Raw genomic sequence first — 24328 nt, 5'->3', positions numbered from 1 at the left:
ATTTTTATTTCTTTTTCCCTCTGTTTTTTTTTTTAACATTTATTTCACTTTACAGATCTGAGTTCTTTGCAAAGAGAATTTCCTCCAAGATGTATCTTCTTTTGAGAATTAAAACAGAAAGAAATCAAAATAACATAATCCTTACACTTCTCTATCATGTTTCAGTTCTTGTAATACTGTAAGATGCTAGCTTTACAGTTTCTTACTACAGAAGCTGAAGAAAAAAATGTAAAAGAAAGATATTTTTTCTGTACTAGAAAACAAGCAAAAATAAATCTTTCAGGTTTTGTTTTTACAGATCATGAACAGTCTCTTTCTATTCCTTTTTTGTTTTCCTTAAAGACCTACTGTACTAGTATTTGTAGGTGGACAACTATTGACTAGCATTTATGTGGAAAGTTACGCATGTTATCTAAAATGTTTACTTGTCACATGGCAGCCGGCCATCTTCCTGTTCTGTGGTGGCTGACAAATAGTCAGTAGGCATAATTTGTTCTTTCTCTTGGTGGTCTGAGCTGCAGGCTTCAGTGCTGCAGAAACTGTTTCAACAAGCAACTGTACTTCTGTGTTGCTCTATCATGCCATGCGCTGACAGAGCAAAACAAAAATCTGAAATGCAGGAAGGAGCAAGAGGTGCGATAGTGAACACAGAGCATCTGTTTGGTTTGTTTCTGCCATTCTCTGTATGTAAGGTTAATTTGAAATACGTAGAATGCACAAAGTTATCCTGCAGTGTGTTTGATTTTTCTCTGTGGAAGTTGGAAGATACCAACAACAGCAATATAGGTGGACTGATCAATGAGAGCAGGAATTCTGTTTGATTACACTGACTGAAAGAAAAGCTTGGCAATGTGAGCACAAGAAGCTCTTTAATTTAGGATGTCCTTATGCTCTGCTTGCATACTTAAGCAGAGCTTAGACCATTGCTCTAGGCCATCCTGTTAACTTTGCAGCACTAATGGACTGTGAGATGTAGCTAGTATTTATACAGAAGAGATTATTTTAGGAAGATGACAAAGGCATGGTCTGTTGGCTTGGTTGCTGTGCTGACTTTTTTGTGTTGTTTTGTTTTCTTGTTCCCATCAGGATGTACCCACTAAATTGGTGGCCAAAGCTGTTCCTTTGCCTATGACAGTCCGCGGGCACTGGTTCTTGAGCCCAAGAACAGAATACACAGTAGCAGTGCAGACTGCGTCGAAGCAAGTTGATGGCGATTATGTTGTTTCTGAGTGGAGTGAAATCATTGAGTTTTGCACAGCAGGTAATGTTGCTGAGAAAACATACACCATAGGACATATGCAATTAAGGCTAGCTTTGCTGCATGAATGGATTAGCCATCTACCAGTATGATGTAGCCTGGTGAGCTTATAATATTTACACTTGGAAACTGGAATGGTTGCTTTAGGCTCTGTGTGCGCTCAGGTTTGGTGTATTAATGAGAGAAAGAAGGAAGCTGCAGTGTCCCTTTGTTCTGCAATAGCTTAGATGCTTTGAAGTGCTGTACTTGGTACCATTGCTTCTCCCAAAGCAAGGAGGCTGGTCAACCAAAGTGGAGCAGGGCCATTTGTGTGCCTCTTGCTGGCTACAAGCCTTTTTGGAGAAAAGACAATGGCAACTTGCTTACAGGCAGATTGTTCAAGACATTCTGCTCCCATTTCTCTGCATGCTCCAGAGCTTGAGCACCATTACTAACCTGTGTTGAGGACTTGTACACATACCTTTAGCCTGTCATTGATCTATATGTGCCCTCTGTTGGATGATGGCCGCCCAGTACAAACATGTCTGCCTGCATGAAAGTTGAGAGCTGACACAAGCTCTCTGTGAAGTCTGTGTTGGTTGAGATGCAGTTGAGGCTGCGCCCTAAGCAACCATTTTTTAGTTAAATGACTATTAATTGGTTCACAACCATGTACACTGCAGGAAACAGATCATCAAACAATTCTGTGTGAAATGAGGGCAATTCTCAAATCCTCTGCATTTCCCAGATACATATTCCCTCTAACACAGATAAACCCCAGTTGAAAGTGACTAGAGGCTTGCAAGGTATTCGTAGTGAGGATCAAGCATGCATGCTCCTGCCATTTGTCTCTTCCTGCTGCTGGAAAATAGTGCTGGACTTGATAGTTATCTATAGCTGCTACACAATGTATGTTACTAATGCTCAATTCCCAATTATGTCTGCAGTTTTTGGAGAGCCCTGTGGTTTTTTTTCCTCTCTCATACTAGCAGATTGTCTTTTCTTCTTAGATTATTCAAAAGTTCACTTAACACAGCTTTTGGAAAAAGCTGAAGTGATTGCAGGCCGTATGCTTAAACTGTCTGTATTTTATCGGAATCAGCACAAAGAATACTTCGATTATATCAGGTAAGAATGTAAACATATGCAAAATTGTTTGGCAACTTAAAGTAGTAATGAAAATTTGTAAATGGAAGCAGCTGTGCTAAAGCTGGAGCAGAATGTCTGTGCACTACGTTGCCTGTTCGGAAGGGAAAAAATAAAAGGTAACTCGTTTTTTCCACCCTGCCTGGCTCAGCACTTAAATTAGGAAGTAAAACCTTGTGGTTTAGAGCAGAAACTTAAGTGAGTATTTGCAGGGTCTCCACCCTTGCTGAAGTCCCTGTGTTTTCATAGCAGAGCATTTAAAAACCAAGTTCTGCTCTTGTATTAAGAAATTTAGGGTGAGCTGTGTTAGAGTAGGAATTGTAAGTATAGTTAGATATGTACTCCTATGTGTAGACAAACACCTGACATTCTTGCTCTCTGAATACATTTTTATGCCCAGATGGATTAAATGGGGCTCTGAAATCCAAACCATAATTTACAGATCATGCTTACTTGGGGAGGAGGGATGTTTAGACAATTTGAAATTACTGTTCCTCAGTTGGAATGAAAAACAGGGGATAGCTGGAGATAGGTCCCTTATTCCTGCATGGAGACACAGTGTGATTTTGCACGCACAAGCAGAATCATCGTTACAGTAGAAAATACTTTTCAATGGAAGGAGTCAAAGCTCGTGTACTGGCTGAGCAGGAACAGCCATCACACAGCAGTAATCTGCTGTTAGATGAACGTGGATGAGAGGTAAACAACATGACAACCCGTTTCAATACTGATGATTCTTTGGCGTATATTAAGATACTGGGGCTGCTTTTGTGCCACGTAATTCCAGCTGTATATACATGTGTGTGTGTCATACTGTACAGAACTAAAATACCCAGTATGTACACCTTGAAAGAGTAGACACCACCCTTGGAAATGTTCCAGATTTGTAGCCATGAGTATGAAGGGGACTCCAGGATTGTCTCCTATGTTGGAGAGCGTGAAGTTTGCTCCTAGGAATTACTTTGTTGCACATAGTGATAGAGCTGCTAACTCCATGGAGATAGAGAATGACTTGCAATTTCAGGTCTTTGAGGACCTACTATATCTTTGCTGACATACTGAACTAGATACCACAAAATAGAAAAGGCCTGTGCTGTTTCTGATTCTCATATAATTTTACTTTCAGCTGCGTATCATAGTGCTTTTGCGTATCACATAATTTTGTGTTCATACAGCTTTGAAAATTGCTAGTTTAATACAAGGAAAGACAAAATTTGTTCTCCTTCTATTAGTGAGTTAGAGACAAGAGGCTGGCTTTTGCTAGGTGAGTATGAAGCTAGGATACCTGTAACTGTCCAACAACAGTCTTTGATCAGAAATGTACTAGGCTAGACCTTCTGAATGTTGTGTTATAAACCCTAATCAAAGGACTGTTACACCATTCCTGTCTCTGTCATTTCATAACTATTAAACAAGATTTAAAAATCTTATGGAGTAGCTCAAGTAGTAGCAATAGCTAACAAACAACTCTTGCTATGCTAAAGCAGCAACCCCTAAATGTAGGGTTTTTTTGTTTTGTTTTGTTTTTGTTTTTAATGTATCATGCTGCTGCTGCTGACTTGAGCTGAAGCACAACCAAACATCTCAGATCCCTGAGACGAGTGACCTATAAATAGCGTAACTGGCCACTGGATGTCAGTATCTTGCCACAGAAATGAAACTGCAAGCCTTTTGCTGACGCAGAGATCCTGGTTATTCAAGCTGATAATTTATTTCCCTTTTGCATTCATTTCAGTTGTAACATACCAATTGTACCCCACTCCCCTCTCACCCTCCCTTCCCCCCAAAAAAACCAACAACCACCATCTTGTGAAATAGGGCTTGAGACAATAATTATTGAAATGGCCGAGAAAGTCTTTTGAAATCCGAATCAAATTAAGATATGCTTCTGAGGAAGTTAGAAATAACAACAACAACAAAAATCAGACTTGGAGGCATTTTTGTGTTGATTAGGAGTTTTCTTACATTGTTACAAACAAATCAGTGATTAGAGATATCAGTGCTTTGGAGGCTTTTTTGTTTGTGCTATTCTTTGCACTGGCCTAATAGCCACAGCTCTCAGCTGACGGAGAATGCAGAAAAGAAGGGCTTTTTTCTCCTTGAGCAGGAATTACTCCACCTGAGTGAATCTGGCTTCACTTGATTTTCTTGATCCTAATATCATGACACTAACCAGAGTTCACAGAGTTGTAATGATTTTCCTTTGTGTTTCTTCAGTACTGTTGCAAAATAGAGTGAAGTAAATGAGTCCTAACTTACCGTTCTTGTAATGTTACAAAATAAACAATACCCGTCATCCATTTGTAGAGAGCACCATGGGAATGCTATGCAGCCCTCTGTTAAGGATAACAGTGGCAGCCATGGCTCTCCAATCAGTGGGAAGTTGGAAGGCATCTTCTTTAGCTGCAACACTGAGTTTAACACTGGGAAACCACCCCAAGATTCACCTTATGGAAGATACAGGTTTGAGATTGCAGCTGAAAAACTCTTCAACCCAAATACTAACTTGTACTTTGGAGACTTCTACTGCATGTACACAGCTTACCACTACGTCATTCTTGTTATTGCCCCTGTCGGATCACCAGGAGATGAATTCTGTAAGCAGCGCCTTCCTCAGCTAAATATAAAAGATAATAAATTTCTGACCTGTGATGAAGAAGATGGAGTAATGGTTTACCATCATGCCCAGGATGTTATTCTGGAAGTAATTTACACTGATCCTGTGGATCTCTCCCTCGGCACAGTTGCAGAAATTACTGGTCACCAACTAATGAGCTTGTCTACTGCAAATGCAAAGAAAGATCCCAGCTGCAAGACCTGCAATATCAGTGTTGGACGTTAAAACTTCCCTCGTCCCTTAGGAGCCTTCAAACCTCTGTTGTCCATTTCCATAGTCAGCCAGTTTTGTCAGAAGCATGCACATGCCGCTGTCACCAAGAGCAAACATGAGTCTCCAAACTCTCCAAGTAGCCTTTTTAGTATTTCTTCTCCCTCTCTTTCCTTCTGTTTCTCCAGTGCTTTAAATGATTAGAAGTCCTGGATTATTTTTTTCTCTGGCAACCATTTATACTTAGATGCTGCAAAAATTGTTCTCTGTTTCTTGCCAAACATAACAAAATCCTATATAAACTGCTTTAGCAAAATAAAAATAATGGCTTATAAATGGTGTTTAAATATGCATTCATTTTAACTACTGAACAAATACTGGGATAACTCCAAACAGCATGAAAGGTTGTAATTGCAGCATGATTTAAATTTCAAAGCCTAGAAATGTCAGCACTTCCAACGTGTTGTTTGACAGTGTTATTTATGTTATTTATATTAGCTAACTGAAAGCAGAAACTGTGTCTTGACATAATAAATATAATAGAAAAATATTTTATTTGTACTGTTGTATAAAATATTATACAATCATATAGAATATATAGATTACGTTTTAATATCAATTGTATACATATGTCATGAAATCGTTTTCCCTTATCAAAGATGTAGTTTGTAAACTTCAAATAGCTCTGTATCTGTTCCTGTTGCTCTAGATGACTTTAATTAAAACAGATTTATGAAGGAGACCATTCTGATTCATAAAATTTGAGTTACAAATTATTAAATCAGTACACTGAAACAACAAACCTCTGAGAAATAAAAATGTCCTTTTATAGTCATCGTACTTTTTCCTCCAAGCTACTTGAAAATGTGTACATCTTCAAAAACATGCCCCATCATCACATACAATATAAATACAAACGTGGTTGGTACATAATAGGCTTTATAAAATGAAAAATTTCTTACCAAGATAGATATAAAACAGGTTCTTTATACTACATGGCCAATACAAAATGACAGTTAAACCAAAACACAAAACATGTTTCAACTTACACACATCCCTTTTTTTCTTCTCTCATTCTTCCTTTCTTTATGCCTAGGCTAAGCATTTCCCAGAATCCCTGCTTTTCATTTCTAATACAAAAATGCTGATAATCTTTCTGTTAACAGTTCACACTAATGACTTATCACAAATAGAGGGAAATTTTCCTCAATATTACAAAGTCTGGTGCTCTGAAAGTTAAGAAAGTTGTATAATTTGAATGGAAAAATATCTTCGTTATAATCTTTTTTTTATAGTAAACAAGAAGTCTAGTGTTCCTCATCAGATAACTGTGGCACTCAATTATATACCAGCTACTTTACTTTATCTATCCAAAATATCTTAGCATAATGCAACAATCTAGTCTTTATATATATGTGGCAATTTATATAACACAGGAAATAAATAACTTGACATTGTACAAAGTGCATGCTTCTAAACAAGCTTTGGTAATCAGAAAAGCAAACATTATAGCATCAGGCAAAATAAAGTGCAGAAGTTCAATATGGAAATAAAAATTAGCAGAGAGTTGGTCTAGTTCCCGAATGTTTTGTACCATAAGCCAGGTCCTGTGAGCTATAATGGAAAGGATGGCATCCAGTACCTTTGCTAAATCTCTTCCTGGTAAACTTTACCTCTTTTGTTTTGCCAAGTACTTTCTCTTATTTCTGAAAAAACAGTAATTCCTTTTGGCAGTCATGCCTCCTTCCTCTAAATCCTGTCACTTTTTTTTCCCTTGAAGCTACTGGAATTAAGTGGCAACTCTGTCTTAAGAGACAGAATTTATTGTTTTAAACTTACTTACTTTATTTCTTTTAATCTAGTGAACCAATCAGCACACTGAGAACCAGTAGTTATAATTTTAATCATACTGCATGTTAATTCTGTTTAAAAAAAAAAAAAAAAAAAAAAAAGCATGTAGTACATTAGTGTATTCTAACATGTACTAATAACCTGCAGAGCATTTCCTCACGCTTTTTAAACCTGGGAACAGGTCAAACAGAGAGTCAACAATACTTCAGTGTCCTTTTAATTTCTAACATTCTCATAGTGCACTTCAAGGCTTTAAAGGAAAAAAAAATATATATATATACTATATATAGTTTACTCACCTGTGCTTAATATTCTCATATATTGCTGTCCTCCCTCATCCCAGCTTTTAGAATTGGTAAAGTGCATCAAAAAATCTCAGCGTGTCAAATAATTGTGCAGCTGACCAAGACCTGTAAAACTACCGCTTTGTTTTTTTTCTTATTGTTTGTTTGATTTGCTAGAGAATGATACCACTGCATTGTATTCATTTCAAATTGTTTTGGAAACATCATGCTTACTGATGAGAACCTCTATGAGCCTGATTTTGGCTTTTGTGTGCTTGTATTCCGAGTATTCCTCTGCCATTGGTACGCGATCTTCCTTTAGAGGACTCCTATAAAAAGCAAGCAGAAGTACAGTCACTTTTATGGATGAAAGGAGAAACAGTCTTTAAAATTAATTTTGCAATAACTAAAGAGGTTGGAGTCACAAATATATATATTTTTTCCTAACAGTGGGCGACTAAAGATAACATGACAGGAATGAAAGAAAAAAAAACTAATAGAAATGAAAGGAATTGGATTTTAAATATTAACAAACTTCTCATATACACCAGGAAATTTTCTTTATCGTCACCTATGCGAGAGTAATTACTTCATTCTGAAATATGCAGAAAAGTTATTAGGCAGTACTTTGAAAAATGTTACCAGCACATATCCCCTGCAGTTTTCAGTAAACAAATGCGTTAAATGATAGGAGGAATATAAATACAGAGTGAAAAATATCTAATATTTCTGCAGGAAGGAAACAGTGTTTTCAGTTTTTATATCTGCCCTTTTAGATATGGTCAAACTGCTCAGTTTAGTCCCTGAAGACTGACTTCTACAGAAAGACCATTAGCAAGATTCTCTGTGCCTCAGGAAAGATCCTGTGGTGAAACAAACACTGGACAGTTTATGCCCATTACAAGCATGTTCTGGGAAGATCCCAGATGTAGAAGACAATCAGGAATGTCCACATCCCAGAGGAGCTTAGCAAGGAGCTGGTCATCTTCACAGAGCCCAGGCACCTCCGTGTTGTCTTCATATCCCAGGCTGCAGCTTCTTTGGTCTGCCCACATAAGAGTACCTGCTCTCATAGAAACAATTTCATCTACATGGGTACCCAAAGAGGAAAAGGAGAAGGGCATTTGTCAAGTTGATTATTTACCTTCCTGTCTGCTTATAGAATTGTTCTTCAAACTCTCTTAAAGCTTTTCGAAGCCTTTTCTTGTCTGCTCTTGTTTCTCGGAGTTGTTCAAGCAGAACAGGCCTGTAAAACAGAGACAGGACCATGAAACCACCATGTGCCTTGACTGACTGTAAAAGCTGTGGTTTAGGGTAATAGGCAGGCCCTGCTGTGGGCCATGGCAGGTGTTCATCTCAGTGCCTCAAGGCATGACAACATATCCCACCAGATATGGATATGGCAGTTGTACAAGCATATGTGGTTAAACAGTTATGTTCCTTCCTGTTTACTAGTGCTAGGTCTCACTCTTCTAATAAAGGTAGAGACTGTGGACAACACGGTAAGAAAAGCCTTCAGGATTAAAGCTTGTTAGTGGTCTCAGTCATGGACAGGGCTCAGTGGCTCATCGCAAACTCTTTATATTCATTGTCTCCCTGAATAAAGTCACACAGCCAAGCCCTGCACTGAAAAGCAGCTGTTATTAAATATTACTATAATTCAGAGGAACTGCTAATGGTACGCAGAATCAACTTTTTTATTATTATTATTTTTGAAGGACATGGTTTAGCTGGTATTATTTGGACAATAAGGTTTGGGTTTTTTTTGAGCAGAGTAATAATTTTCTTTGTTATGCTATATCCCTATTTTTTTTGTAAGAACACAACATGAAGAAATACAGGACAACATTTGAGCACAGAGCTGCATGCATGGTTGTATTACATAGGAAAAGAAGACTTTTTTTTTTTTTAACTCTCTGTTTTGGTAGTGCCTAGTCAGTTTCATTTCTGCATCTCAGAGATACCAATGAAAACACAAGAAAAATATCCTATTGGCTAGGAGAACATTCCTGTTCCTAGAAGGCATATTCTTCAACAGGTTTCAGGGCTGAGTGATAACAGCCTGTGTGTATCTAGAGACCTGCTGTCTCATGCAACCTGGAATTTTTAAATGCAAATCTTGTGATGTTTTTGTTTTGTTTTTAATGGAGAGCAGGAGGGCACTGTTAACATTTCAGGGCATCCAGACACCAGTAAATACACTTCTGCAAGGAATAAAATTATTTTACACACACTGAATGGCCTTCTCATGGCCACGTAACGCATATTTCTTTTCCTATCAAGTAAGTATGGATCATGCATTTACAAATTGTGCTTCATTTCAAATTCAAAGCCTATACAAAGCATATTAAAATGTCTATGACAAAAAGACAAAACTCACATGGTTGCCTCATGTAAATTGGACATAGATAAGGCTGTTTGTCTTAAAATTTTCTTTTCATGTGGAGGTGAGACATACGCAGGCTCACTCTCCTCCTGAGAATAACACAGGTGCTCATCGACAGGGAGGCAAGATATTGGACCAGATGACAGCTCATGGCTGCTTTGAGAATGGTCTTCATCTGAGTCTTCTTCTTCCTGCTTGTAAAACATAAAGCATAATCAAATTAGTCATTTACAAAATAATGTAACAATTACTAAGATGACAACACAAAGAATTGGGCTATAATTTCCTGGATGCATTGACTAAAAGATCACATATATTGCAAATTCTACCCAGGTCTACTGGGAACTCTTCCTGAGCACTCTCGGGCTCACTGAGCTGCTGAGTCCTGTTCATAACTCAGCAGGACAGAAGCCAGACCTGTTTCTGAGTAGCTCCAAATATCAATTTTCTGTTTACTCAAAAGCATTTACAAGTTGAGAAGATTTAGAGAACATTCTGTGTTTATGCAAGCACTGCTGGAAATTGTACTCCTCTTATTTACTATTTAATGCATTTATTATGCCTGGAAATTATGACTGTAATATGCACTGCAGATAGGTAGAGGTTTTACATACGGTTTTATTGCTACAAATGTTAACTACCAAAACAGACTGATGTTGCTGTCTTCCCCCCCCACATTCCTTCATCCTCAAAAGAAAAGCTGGGCTTTTAAATTGGGTGCTTAATCATGAAATTCTGTGGAGCAAAACTAATAAGTATCACAAGAGACCTTTCAGTTAATTTTGAAATTAAAGATCTGTAAGCACATGTACAAAGATCTCATCTGGGATTTTCAAAGAAATCTAAAGCTCCATTAACATCTATCAAGACAATAGTTTGTAATTTTTTTAATCAACCCAGCCAACTTCAAGATGACCAGACTCCACTATTTCTCCTCACAGGGAGACCAGCTGTCACATGACTTCTACATGTTATAAAATTAGTGCAAATGATATTTATGTGCCACATGTTTAATACAAGCTGTTGCAATAAATAGAGCAGATATCTATGTCAGGATAGCACTTCATTTTCGTTTTATGTTGCTTACATCAACTGTAGTAGGAAACTCATGACAGCCTTTGATTTCTTGCCCAGTGATTCAAACCAACTGCCTAAACCAACTGCCATAACCTTGTATTATTGACCTCCAGTACAGTTGGAAGATGAATTTTACAGATTATTTAGTCTAACTGAAATATTAACACCCTGTTCTAACTAATGAGCGGATTATTCAAATAGCACTAGTTATACTGCTGGCAAATTGATGTACAGGCACAAATCAAACACATTTAGCGTGTTATCTTGACAGTGGCTATGAATTCTTTCCAACTTACAATTGTTGTGAACAAAGACGGAGTTGCAAGAAGTTTCTTGATAATTCTGTATCTGTCATAAAGAGGTTTCATAAGACTCTTCTCTTGTTTAGTTACCTAAGGAAAAATCATAATAAAATCCAAAACTAAAAATGAAAAATAAATAAGTACATTTTTCATTTGCTCCTGTAAAGCTGAGAAAAGTATTAGAAAAGTATGACCTGATGTTTATTTTTATTTTGCTTCTGAGGGTATTTCACAGGAACTGTACTGCAAGGCATAAAAACAATTTCTAAAAGGAACCTTGGCATAGATTTGCATGCTAGGTTGAGCTTCTGATTGTTCTCTTGTAATCCCAGCCCAGCATACTCAACTTTTGATAATGATATGGCATAATAGTTGTTAAATGGCATGGCATGTCATTAGTTGCTACGTCGCGCATCTGAAGCAGTGATTCTTGAGGCTTCAACAGTTAGTGTACAAGCGTTATGAAGAATCCTTTTTCTGCACTCACACAGCTCTTTGAAAGCAGAGATGTATCTCTTCTGTTTTACTGGAATCTCTCTGCTTGCACACTCACTGTCTCTGCAAGTTGCCATCCCCCCTGTCTTAAAACAACATAAACATGAGCTTCCCAAGACACTGTCTCTTTCCTGGGCTCTGCCAGCTCTGAAATGGGCGTGGAGCCTGTGCTTGACACTAAGCTTGGGCCTTGCAGACCTCATTCTCCAGCTGTTCCCGGTGCCCAGGATCCACACAGAATCTCCAGCCCTTTCCTGTAGGAAACTGTTGATCTAGTCACAAATATTAAAATTTGCTTCCCTAAGATGCATGATTATTTAAGTAGGCAACATCTACCTGTGCAGACAGTCTGCAGACTGTTTGTCTATTTTCAGGAACAACAAAAGAGGTAAAAATCTTGCCTGTATTCCATTTCCCTGCTTTAAACTCCTGGCTGTCTCTGAGCTTCCTGTGACCTGAAGTCAGAGTTGTTTGGCAGATCCAGGATTCTTTTATGGCTCCTTAGCACGACTGACCATCTCTTTCCTTATTCAGTTAGCATCTTCTTTCTCAGACTCCTAGAGCTGCTTCTACCTTTGGAAGAAATACTCTCTCTCAGCTATATGCTACAAAGCATGCTCTATTATTCTCTCTCTTTGGATCTTCAAATCTCTTTCACCTTCATACAGCACTAGTAAGTCAATTTCTTTCTCATTCTCCCTAGGAAAAGTAATTAGTCAGACCCCTTTCTATACACACTCTCCCCCACTCCTACAGTGAAAACATTGAAAATACTTTAATATTTTAAGTGAGTATTGCTGTGAAAAAAAAAAAGAAAGGAAGGAAGGAAGGAAGGAAGGAAGGAAGGAAGGAAGGAAGGAAGGAAGGAAGGAAGGAAGGAAGGAAGGAAGGAAGGAAGGAAGGAAGGAAGGAGGGAAGGAGGGAAGGAAGGAGGGAAGGAGGGAAGGAGGGAAGGAAGGAGGGAAGGAGGGAAGGAGGGAAGGAGGGAAGGAGGGAAGGAAGGAAGGAAGGAAGGAAGGAAGGAAGGAAGGAAGGAAGGAAGGAAGGAAGGAAGGAAGGAAGGAAGGAAGGAAGGAAGGAAGGAAGGAAGGAAGGAAGGAAGGAGGGAAGGAGGGAAGGAGGGAAGGAAGGAAGGAAGGAAGGAAGGAAGGAAGGAAGGAAGGAAGGAAGGAAGGAAGGAAGGAAGGAAGGAAGGAAGGAAGGAAGGAAGGAAGGAAGGAAGGAAGGAAAGAAAGAAAGAAGAAAGGAAAGATTCATCTCCAGTGGTGCTCTATAAGCCTTTCTCAGCTGATACATGTTCTAACTTTTCATATGTTGTAGTACAGCTACAGTATGCATGAGCCAAATCTGATGTGGAAATATATGCTCCATCTTTATCATCAAAATCTGCAACTTCCATTTATGAGGAGAAAGATGGGGCCAGTGGAAATTTGCCTTTTTACTTGATTTTTTTTTAAATATAACCCCAATTCATAAAGCAGTAAAATTTATATATGAAGATTAGTTTGAAATGTTAATTATGGAAAATTAATCTAAATATGTTTAATTCATGAGTCCAAAAATACTTGGTAGAGAACTTATATAATTTTCAATTTACTCATCTTTCTATGGTATACTTACAGGCCATCCATGAATACTCTCAAAATACAGCAGACATTTCTGAAGATTGATGTTTTCCAAAGCCATTTGCTTTTTTGTCATATTCTAGTTTTAAAAAGTTATTTATAAGACTGTGAGCCAGGATTACATGACAAGGATACAGGCAGGTATGTGTTCAGTCATCTGTTCTCCCCAAATAAACATTAGCGCTGAATTCTGTTTCTGTCCACAGTGAGGTTGAATGGGACTTGGCAATGATTTAGCAAGAACAGAATGCAACTTTATATGACTTAAGTCTTACGTGGATCACAAATGCGTATTTCCCCACTCAAGACTGAATGGAGAGCAGACAGAATCTATTAAGATAATAAGTAAAACTGTTTTTAGGTGAGAAATACAGTGTGCAAGAGCACAATGCTGGCTCCTATGTGGCTTTTCATCCACCAGAACTCCCAAGTCCTTCTCCACAGGGCTGCTCTCAATGAGCTCTTCTCTCAGTCTGTGCACATTACTTGGGATTGCTCCAACCCAAGTGCAACACCTTGACATCAGTTGCCCTTCCTTTGTCCATCGATGTCATAACTCCATCACAGAAGACCACCAGATTGGTCACACACAGTCTGCCCTTGGTGAAGCCATGCTGGCTGTCTCGGATCACCTTCTTATCACACATGTGCTGTAACATCTCTTCCAGGAGGATCTCCTCCATGATCTTCCCAGGCATGGACATGAGGGTTACCATCCTATAGTTTCCCACGTCTTCCTTTCTACCTTTTTAAAAATAGGAGTAATGTTTCCCTTTTTTCCCCATCACCAGGGACATCATCTGGCAGTCATGACTGCCATTGGCTGGCAAGAGATGATGAACAGGAAGTTTCAGCTATGCAAACACAACACATTAACTGAGTAGAATGACAGATTTACAATGAAATCTCTAAATGTCTAACCATTGTGATACAATGACTAAAACCCCCAAAAGCTGAACATACTGGAAAACACTGCTATTTTTAAAATGAAAGGGGACAATAAGCAGCAGAAATTTGCAGCTGGATAGCGTGCATCTGTAGAACCGCTATGGAAAAGTTGCAGAAAATGCAGTGCTTAACTAACAATGGGAGCAGACCTGGGCTTCTTCCCCAGTCAGTCATTGGTCTGATGCACTGAACACCACTTCTGCAAGTACTGAATTTCTTCTGCAGTGATGTTTCACAAGTGAAGTGTTTTATTTTGCTCAAAAATCACAATATAAATCAGTGGTAGTAGAAAGAGAAATGCTGATTTCTCAACAATGTAATTTATCAGTGTTAGTAATGATATACCACTATACGCGTGTTGTGCACAGAGTGCACTATTTAACTGCTATTTTTCTCCTTCCCTCCCTTTTCTCTTCCCAAGAAAATGTACTCCTAACATGTTCATATTTTCATCTGGTTTGGAACAGCAAGGAACATGTGAGGCTAGTGTAATTTTCCAGAATCTGCCAGATCACAACAGATCTCTTCAATTAGGGTTAACTGCTGGAAGATTTGGAGCAGAGCTCCTCCACTGAAATGAAGTAATGCAAAGAATGATGGAGCTAGGGTAGGGGGATACCTTTCTGCAGGGAGTGACCAGGTTTTTTATTGACAAATTGGAGAAATAATAATTAGCCATTTCTTTTCAAAAATCCATCACATCCTGAAGAAGTAATGCTCTTCCCCTGCTATTAAGTTCAGCAGGAGCATAAACTTCTTTGCTTGTTTTCCGAATGCAAAAATAGAGCAAACCCTCTTGTTCTTAAAGGTATGCATGAGTTAATCACTGAAATTATTTGTCATTCATATTAAGAGAAGAGCTGCTGAACTAGAATTTAGGAGTATTATAAAACAGCTAACTCTATTGCTTATTTATAGTTCTGCAATTAATACAAGATTCACTCTTTCTAAAACTATTAAGCCTGAAGCAGCTGACTGCTTAACAGGAAACAGAGAATGATCATTAATATTGATTTTACACATGAGAAACAATCTCAAGAGGATTTAGCATTTGGGTTTATTTCATTAGCTCGTTTCATTAGCAATCTCAAGACAGGTTTGTATTCAGCTGGGCTTAAAATGGCTGATAATTTCAAAATGAGAAAAGGCAAACTTCAGAATTGTCTCGGACATCTTATGATTATAGGCTGTGCATAGCAGCATGAAATTCAATGCTATCTAAATAAAAATACTGCTTCATAGCTAATGAAAAGATGAACAGAAATAGGTCTGAAATTTATTCAGGTTCTGTGGTTTGTACTCTTTAGACATACTGGATGGTTTAGGATTATAAACACCTGTGCCTCCCGCCTTCCTCACATGTTTTCTGGTATTTTGTTAGGATGATTGCTGAATAACAAAATAGCCCTCCAATTGACTTGATAGCTTTGGGCTAAAGATGAACAAATGTGTGTTCTATGAATCCTGTTGTCAACAGTCAGTGAAATGTTTATCAAACCCAGTTTCACAAGTCACATTCAACTCTGCGTCTTTTTTAAGGACACTCGTTCTCTCATTTCTGTTCTGGGGGAGAACAAGGCAACCTTCTATGGAGACACTACCATTGTCCCAAGCAGTTAAATCTTTAAAACAAAACAAAAAACCAACCTAAAAGCATTAAACATTTAGCTACTCTTTAGCTTACTATTAGTCCAGTTGACATTCTGGTAGAGAATCTAAATTCTATACACAAAATAAAATATTGCATATTGAATTAACAGCAGAAACACCAAAGTTGCATGTAGCTTAAGAGAAGCTCTTGATCTTTTTTCTAACCAGCAGACATCCTTGATTCATTTTTACATAACTGTTCCTGTAAACCTGTCTGCCCCAAAAGACCAGAATCACTCATAACTGAAAATCAATACTTTTAATGTTAAGAATAAGGACCTAATGATATATGTATATCACAGTGTATATTTGTATAACTATTTTCAATCACCTTTACTAAAAAAGGATAGATCTTTCAGGAAGAAAAGTAGTTGAGATGTACAAATGAGTGTTTTTGTTTGTTTGTTGTTGTTGTTGTTTTTTTAAGGAGAAATATTAATTTGTGCAGACATTTAATTTAGATGACAGCTCTGCCATTGCACAGAATTAATCAAAAATGGAATGGGACCTGCAGCAAGCTTACTCTTGTACTCGCAAGAGTTCTTCTAGATAGGATTTCCTCACTGACACCTGTTTTGGTATCAGCTGATCTCATTCTTTGCATAACAACATTTTAACAACTAAAACTATTATTATATAGTCTGTACTGTTGGGACTTCAGACTACAAGCAGAACTGCATACTTTTGTTGTTCTCTTGTGTTTTCTTACAAAGGAGTTATGCCTGTGAAACCCTTTTCCTTACGTTTTCAAAAAAAGAAGTCTATAAAAAGAAGGAATTAAAATGTCAGCCATTTATGCAGAGCTCAAAATCTCAGATACAGAAGTATGACATAGTTTTGCACAGTTCTAATTTTAATACAGTAACTGGTTGTTAAGAATCAAGAAAACAAAACAAATCAAAAATTACCTCTGCTGAGTACTTTGTGCTATTGAAATCCATCCCAAATGGCCTTAGCCTTACAATATTCTAGCACAGTTTAGTGTTTTGTTCTTTCTCCCTTCTCTTAGGCTCTCTCCCACTCCCCATCCTCCCCCTTTTCCTTTCAGCAGCCAGAATCCAGATGTTTCTGACAGCACTGAGATTTCAGGTATCTTTGGGAACAGAATTTGTCATCTTGGTTATACAGCACCAGGCATAGCAACATCATTTAACAGCAGGAACAGGAAAATGAAATAAAGCAACACAAAATAAAATAAAATAAAATAAGCTCTCTTATGGACAGTATGTTCTGTGGAACAGCTTTATACAGATCCTAAAATGTGCCAGTAGCATGGAAGTACAGAATTTTAAAATAGGTATTAATTTGAAGAAATAATTAAATCCCCAGCTACGCAAGTACATTTCATGGGATATTATATCTTCTCTTAAACTGAGAAGAGTAATCAAGAATGTAGCAAAGGCAATAGAAACACAAATAAATGTATCAACATCAGAGGGCAAAGCAGCTTGAATGATTGTGCTGCCCACGTGACATTAATGCAGGGCTATCAACTGAACAGATGTCTTCAGCATTACTCAGGTGAAAGGGGATGTTTACTGTCAAAATAACTTTGCACATGTTCCTAATTTCTCTGCTTCAGAAACATTTGGGAGAGATCCACCGAGCAGACCTGCAGGTTTATTATCTACTACGGAGGCCTATAGGGTCCTGTGCAGGAACCAAAATGGTAGTCACCCTATGTGCTATTAATAGTTTGTATACATTTGAATTCTGCAACGGAAGACTGAGCAAAGCACACTTTTTACACCAGTGAGGACTGACTTAGTCACTGTTTCAGCCAATGGCCCAGGAGCCGGAAAAGCCTCACAGTCTGTCCACAGGGAGCCCTTTGTGAGACTGAGAGTGAGGTGGTGTAATGGGGGAGAAGTCTTGTTCCATTATTACAGCAAAGTTTCTGTGGACTCAAGATAGGACTACGTTTGCTTTCACCATTTGTGATACACTGAAATATGCTCTTCACAGGCACATGACCTCAAGTAGGCAAGTCTGGCAAATAATTTTTTACATCCATCTCTGAGCAAAAAGTGTTTGGCAGTACTTGAAAAAAAACTTCTTCCCCTCATTGTCTAATGACAGAAAAATCACTTCAGAGAGCTGCACTAGTGCAGTTAGAGAGAAAATGCCCTGCGGTGCCTGAGGGCATAGGTGCATAGCCACCAGCAACTAATGTCTGCTTCAGATGATGAAGTTCTGAAAGAAACAACCAGGTTTGTTAAGTACCTTAATAGTCTCAGGAATGTTGAAGTGTCGTCTTTTCTCCTTTAATTGTCTCAATACACTGTCCATGGTTTCTTCTGCTGAAGGAGCTGATTCCATGCTTGCAACCTCCTGTGTACCAGTTTTTATGAAGGTCCCACTACTTTCACTATTATCATTTCCTTGGGGTGCTCTGGAGGTACAGTTTTGCTCTTCTGACATTCTGAGTTTCAGCTCTGAAAGGTAAATTATTTGCTTGTAAATAGGTGAGAAATATTTGTAAACAAGTTTCCTATGATACTATAAGAAAAAAAGCATCCAGACTTCCCACATGCAGTTATTATAGTGCAGCTGTTTAGGACAGTAACTCTGCTTTGCTTCATCATTTTAACATGAGATGTGTCCAGATCAATGATACTTTGCAGATACCACAGTTATCACTCTTTTGCCTCCAAACGCATTTTGACATAAGAGCATTAGTTACCACAGAGGAAGACTGGAAAGGCGCTGGGTTACTGAGTGAAGCCAGTGTAGGAATCAGCGAAGATTTGCGGTGGAACTCAGAATGGGAAAGGGACTGAAAAGGACAAACAGAGCTTCAAAGTATTTGTGGGAGGTTTATTTTTGTTGTGTGTTTTTTTTTTTTTTCTTTCTGTTCGGCTTGGAGTTTTTTTGTCTGGTTTTTTTTTTTTTGGTGAGTTTTCTTTTTTTTGGGGGGGGGAGGGGGAGTGGGAGGTTGGAGGGGAGGAGAAGGGAGGAGTGGAAGCAGAAATCTCTCTCCCCCCCTTCTCCTCACCTAACTCACACTTGCCTAATGCTCTCAAATGATCTGATGCCCAGGGTAAGTTCCCGAGTCTGCTGTAGGGATTGTTCCCTAAAGATGCAGTCCTCTGCAGCCATTTTCCTGGAGAAGGTGCCATCTGCCCCACTTTTAGCACTGTTGTGCTTGCTTGCCCCCCTGTACTTTTGCATGAGTAAGAAGGAGGAAAGCAAAGGCCTTTCCCTTAGAAGTGTCTAAATCAGCCCTACTCTATTAAAACATCAATCTCATTTCCAGAGGCTGCATTGCCATCCCAGCCAGGCTGCTTTGCTTAAATGACTTCACTTTGCAGAGCAACACCTGAGTCAGGCAGCAGAAGACAGACAAGATACGGTGTATCCTAGCTTCCCTGTCAGCAGCTGGTTTGGATGCAAGAAATATGTATTAGCTTGACGCTAAGACAACAGCACCAGAGCTCTAGGGAGCTGCACAGAGCAATGAGGATACTGAATTAAAGTCTGAAGTAGCTCCTGTCATATCTGACTGGTGCAAGACCTCAAGCAAGGCCTAGTATTTAATGGAGAACTTTACAGAATAAATGTACTGAAAGATTAGGTTTTAATTCTTTACCACAGTAGCAACTTCTGTATCCAAATAAGATATAAAATATAACAAAAGGATTTAATTAGTAGTGTGAATTCATTTATAATGAAAAAGACCTTTTAAATAATATTTACAAATAGCCTTAAGAAAATAAATATCAATCAATCCTGCTTACATTCTTTCTGAAGGCAAGCATGTGATATACCCACAGGTGTTCACAGAGCTGTGTGCAGACAGTCAAGGGCAAAACGTGACCCCCAAGACCAAATCAAATATCAGGGAAAGCTCTGTTCCTACAGTCAAATAAATAAAAGCTTTAGAGTTGCATAACCTCAGTTAGTGCTATTGCTAAGAATCTTTTAACTTCGTAATTTAGTATTTTACATTAATTCTAGTTACCTTAGACCAGCAAACAGACACTTGGAAAATACTCCAAATAACATTGCCTTTTACATGAATGTTGGTATTTATGAAGGACAGATGATGTCTTTTTCCCCCTCCCCTTGTTGCCTGGTTACGAGTATCAAACTGACTTTGATCCCTGCTGTCAGGAATCAAGGCAAGTCATGTCACCTAATATCTTTGTTGTCATTAGGAGACTTATTGTCATGCACTAGAGAAAAACAAGCAGAGCACCAAGAGTAGAGAACTAGTTGTAAAATATTCTAGGTACACTCATAGTGCTTCCAAATGCTTCAGCACTAAATTGAAATGACACACTATTACGTACCTTTGAGCTGCTTACGACCTTTGGCCAAATCATTCATCCATTTTAGAACTTCAGGATTAGAAGTCTTGTCACCATGTGAAGGCTGAATAGAAAGCATAAAGGAAGGAGAAAAAAAGAAGGGATTGAGGATTAAACAGTCAAACAGAAAAAAAAAATAAAAAAGGCCAGAACAGATAGAAACACTCACACAGTGCTGCAAATGTCCACATTTCCAGCTGCACTACATCACAGTCTCACACAGACCATGTGGCTTGGTCTCAATACGAGCTGACTGTGGTTTCTCTCTCCTCACAGTGGCACAATACTACATGGATCTGAGTATTTTGGTTCTGATCCCCACCCCCCCCAAAAAAAAACCCTAAAATCCTTGAGTAACTGGATAAGTAATTTCAATTTCAATTACTTCAAGAGGACTGATAAAATTCCTGATGTTTGTCACTTTCCTAAGGAGAGAAACCTGTTGCAGGATGCAGGATATCAACTGAAGCACTCTACCCTTGTAGGGATAAGCCTTACCTGCTTTACAACAAAAATTCTCTTGGGAAACAGCACTTTAAATGCTTCAGATGGATTGCTTAACTAATTAGATGGAAAAAAATCCTATGCAGCAAAGTTACAACAGTTCTTCCTTGACATTTAGAAGTTGCATCCACAAATTAAAAATAATTTACACTGGAACATTAGGATTCAGGTATTTTATATTATAAAGTTGTTTTGTGAAATTAAACCTTTGAAATAATTTCTTTCCTGGTCATGGTATGATGACTATTAATGAAATTTTAATCACAGAAGTACCTAATGACCATAGGATAGGACAATTCACTGACATATGTCTAGGTTTGCAGTCACTGATGAGATCACAAGGTAGTATTACAATTTGCTCCATTTTCATTTTAGCACGGTCATGATATATCACAAATTTCCCTATTTCGTACTGTACACATCCTTAGCATTGTGATGTTTTAATGTGTTCATACTACAGTATTCACATTAAACAAAGTAGCTTGATAACGAGTAATGATCTTGCATATACTGCATAGTCTCCAGCATCTCCCCAACAGTAACACATCACAATTGATATTTCTCTTATTTCTTCCATCAGCCTCTATGGAACTCTATTTTTTGGAAGTTTAAAGGAATCTTTGTAAAAGAAGGAATCTGCAAGGCAGAATGATAGCTTCCTAGCAAATGACTTAACTATGAAGTAAATAATTGGCTTTTCATCTTCTGAATCACTTCAATTCATAAACCTATCAGCTATGTTTAAGTGACTCACTTTTCACACATGTAGAAGATGCCTGTTTTGTAATAAAGATAATACAAAGAAAACGCAAATTAGTCTCAGAACTACTGAATACACTGAAAGATGGTAAAATATATTCCCTCACTGATAATTTTCCCATTTTACCAAAAATATCCTTTATCTTACTGTTGTGCATAATTCCAAACACGCTGGGATTCCTCCCTGCCTTTTGCAATATTTCCCTTTATCTTCTCAGTGATATCTTACCAGGTATTTTTTTTCTTGCTCAAACTTTTCTTCATATTTCCTAATTTTTCTCTTGAGACTCTGAAGATGCTTGGTAAGTTGTGCTACTGTTTGAGGTTCTTTGCACTCTTCGCAGTTACATCTAGAAGAACTTCTTGGTCTGCAAAAGCCAGAAGCATAGTAGCTCTACAAAAAATGGCTAAAATGCAATGTGCCTTTTTTCAGACACAATAAACACTTTCTTAGCACATCAGAATTTACACATAGGTTCTTTCACAGGTTAGAGAGAGATTAGTTTTATAAAGATAGCATGAAATAATTGTTTTTCCTTGAGGAAATCCCTACAACATGCTAGGATGTTTTATATATATGTTTCTCCAATTAATTTTTGACTTTCTGAATATTTTCCAAAAATAGTTTCTAGTTTTTTATAATTACAAGTCAACAGATTTGATTATTATTTATATGCAGTTGACCGAGCTATGTATATAAGCATTTAAGAAATTATTGTTTCTGACTGAAACTCATGTCTTAATTTCTGGAGGTCACATATTGCTCATATATTCTATGACACGTGTATCTAGTAAATGAAACAAGTTACAGTTTTATTACAGATGAAATCTGTAGTATTTTGTACCTCAATAATCCCCTCTACATTCACTTAACAGAATAGCTACTTAACTAAATTTTAAATCTTTCACTGTATAGCTATAATTAACAAAGACTTCAAACAATGTTACACTAAGTTATTAGCGAAAAATGCTAGATCCAATTTCTGGTATTTCAAATTAACCATGCCAAAATACACTGCAACATGAAATTTTCTTATTTATAACACAGGACTAACCAAGAGGCCAAGAGTAAAGATCATGCACTGTTCAAAATGAATTTAAAATACAGATAAATGTAAATATACTTTCTTACATCATGAAAGGTTGAGCACTTGGTGGAGAAGGGGCAGATTCTGGGTCTAGATTAAATCTCTGGCTTTGGCTAAAGATAGAGCAGCGTGGTGACAAAAGAGGATTGTCTCCATCAGTAATGTGATACAGCAGTCGACTGGTTCCTAGGGAGCGATGTTCTTGTGGGCTGCTGTCCATGTCATTCTGCCAGTCTCTGTGGGCTGGTAAAGACTCTAGAAAGAAAACGCAAAACACTGTGTATTGAAGGTCATTCACTAGGTACACCTACTTCGATAAACAGAAACCTGTACATATAGAAGGATTAGAAGTGCAAGTATTCAAAGTAAACATAGCAAGTCTTTCAACAAAGTATCACATGCACCTTGAACATAATAGTGAGGGTGAGAAAATACAAAGGGCACTTACTGACTTCATATACAGCGTCTTTAAGTTCCACAGGAGAAAGCGGGTGGATATGTTGCTAACTATGGAGTATAATATGAAGATGGACAATTTCCCAGAAGACAAACATTAATTAGACTTTTATAAATATTTGCTTTTGAGAGCCACGTTCCCAAAGCAGAAGATAAATATACAGAACAAGATTTAGGTTGTGATGTAGCATTCTGTCCTTTGGTCATTGGGAAGGCAGAACACAAATACTGTATTTCCTGATACTAAGAACCTCCAATGTTGTTTGTAGTTTCCTAATTTCATTAGGTTTTGAAATTACATGCATATGAATCTAAAGAATACCACACATGAAAATAAAAATAACAAGCAATCACGTTCAAAGTAGTTACTCAAGTTAATGTGCAGTAAGTGCTCCTTGGAAGAGTCATACTTACAGTACTAATGTTAATACTGTCTTTGACTGTAAATGGAAACCTCACGTGCCTCAAGAGATAAACTTTGTTTTTCAGAAATGATTAAGCTAGAAATCAGAATGATTTATTCTGTTCTGAAAAAGCGGGAACTGCTGAACTGTATCATACCAATTGTGTTCATGAGTAATGTGGAAAATGATGGGCACGTTATGGAGCCTACCTCTATGGAATGCCAAGTGTTCATCTTCCATTGAGTGTTCGTGGTTTATTGATGGGGAGAACCATCAAAACTTCCTCCTCACCCTCAGTGGGTGAAATGGGTGAAGATAATCTGACCTAGTTGATATATTCACTATCACAGGACTGTGCTTGAAAGTGGGTTATACTTCTAGGGAGAAACCCCACATTTTCATAAGTTCTTCCCCCCCAAAAATGTGTGTGTTAAAGCAAAGAATGTGTGTTAATTCCCAGATTCCTCTGCCTTAATTTCCATAATGCATAACATTTTGTATCAGCTACATTATTTTATCCTCTATAGCCATGTATAACACAGCCTTTGGATGTACATCATTTGCTATTTCCAGGCAACACGCATGCGATTTCTAGTCATATCATATATGCAATATAACATGCATTCTAATACATTTTGCAGAATCGTTTTATTAAATAAAAGTCTAAAAGTGCACAGAAAAAAAAAAAAAAAAAGAACAACTGTACATGAATTTTTCCCCATAAGAGCTGGCAGATCTAGGAAAGTTCTTCAACCTTCACTTTCTTTTCATTTTCAACCATTTACACAGGACATGATACTCCCACAGTGAGCAGGTATTTCCTTCAGGATTTTAATGGAACCTTTGTAATACATTTTATTTCACCTCTGCCCAGTAGATTCTGGAGCTATAAATCTATACTTCTGCACTAGGATGTTGGGAACACATGGGAACTCTTCATAAAAATCAATTGTTGATTCCAAAAGTAATAGAATAACCT

At 37.8% G+C, this 24328-nt stretch overlaps 2 protein-coding genes across 18 annotated transcripts in view; one reads left to right on the top strand and one right to left on the bottom strand.

The window, feature by feature from the left end:
• Window positions 1–6751, top strand: part of PHYHIPL (phytanoyl-CoA 2-hydroxylase interacting protein like) — a 52624-nt gene extending 45873 nt beyond the window's left edge. For 3 of the 4 annotated variants that reach the window (XM_040702309.2, XM_046942778.1, XM_025151505.3), the window contains exons 3-5: window positions 1087–1261; window positions 2248–2365; window positions 4691–5952. In XM_040702309.2, the coding sequence (XP_040558243.1) occupies window positions 1087–1261; window positions 2248–2365; window positions 4691–5225 (828 nt within the window). In that variant the 3' untranslated portion in view covers window positions 5226–5952. Of the gene's footprint in view, window positions 1–1086; window positions 1262–2247; window positions 2366–4690 lie in introns of all 4 variants that reach the window. The other variant, NM_001199504.2, reaches the window with a different exon arrangement.
• A 384-nt stretch (window positions 6752–7135) lies between these two features.
• FAM13C (family with sequence similarity 13 member C) overlaps window positions 7136–24328 on the bottom strand; it is an 87388-nt gene continuing 70195 nt past the window's right edge. For all 14 annotated transcript variants that reach the window (XM_046943205.1, XM_040702579.2, XM_040702581.2 and 11 more), the window contains 8 exons: window positions 22534–22744; window positions 21631–21769; window positions 20121–20202; window positions 18052–18263; window positions 11105–11200; window positions 9726–9925; window positions 8490–8591; window positions 7136–7674 (listed from right to left, as the gene is read on the bottom strand). In XM_046943205.1, the coding sequence (XP_046799161.1) occupies window positions 7551–7674; window positions 8490–8591; window positions 9726–9925; window positions 11105–11200; window positions 18052–18263; window positions 20121–20202; window positions 21631–21769; window positions 22534–22744 (1166 nt within the window). In that variant the 3' untranslated portion in view covers window positions 7136–7550. The remainder of the gene's footprint in view (window positions 7675–8489; window positions 8592–9725; window positions 9926–11104; window positions 11201–18051; window positions 18264–20120; window positions 20203–21630; window positions 21770–22533; window positions 22745–24328) is intronic.

This window comes from Gallus gallus, chromosome 6, assembly GCF_016699485.2.
Source record: "Gallus gallus isolate bGalGal1 chromosome 6, bGalGal1.mat.broiler.GRCg7b, whole genome shotgun sequence".
Taxonomy (NCBI): Eukaryota; Metazoa; Chordata; class Aves; order Galliformes; family Phasianidae; genus Gallus; species Gallus gallus.
Note: the sequence above shows the minus strand (reverse complement) of the source record. Positions and strands in the feature narration are given on the sequence as shown.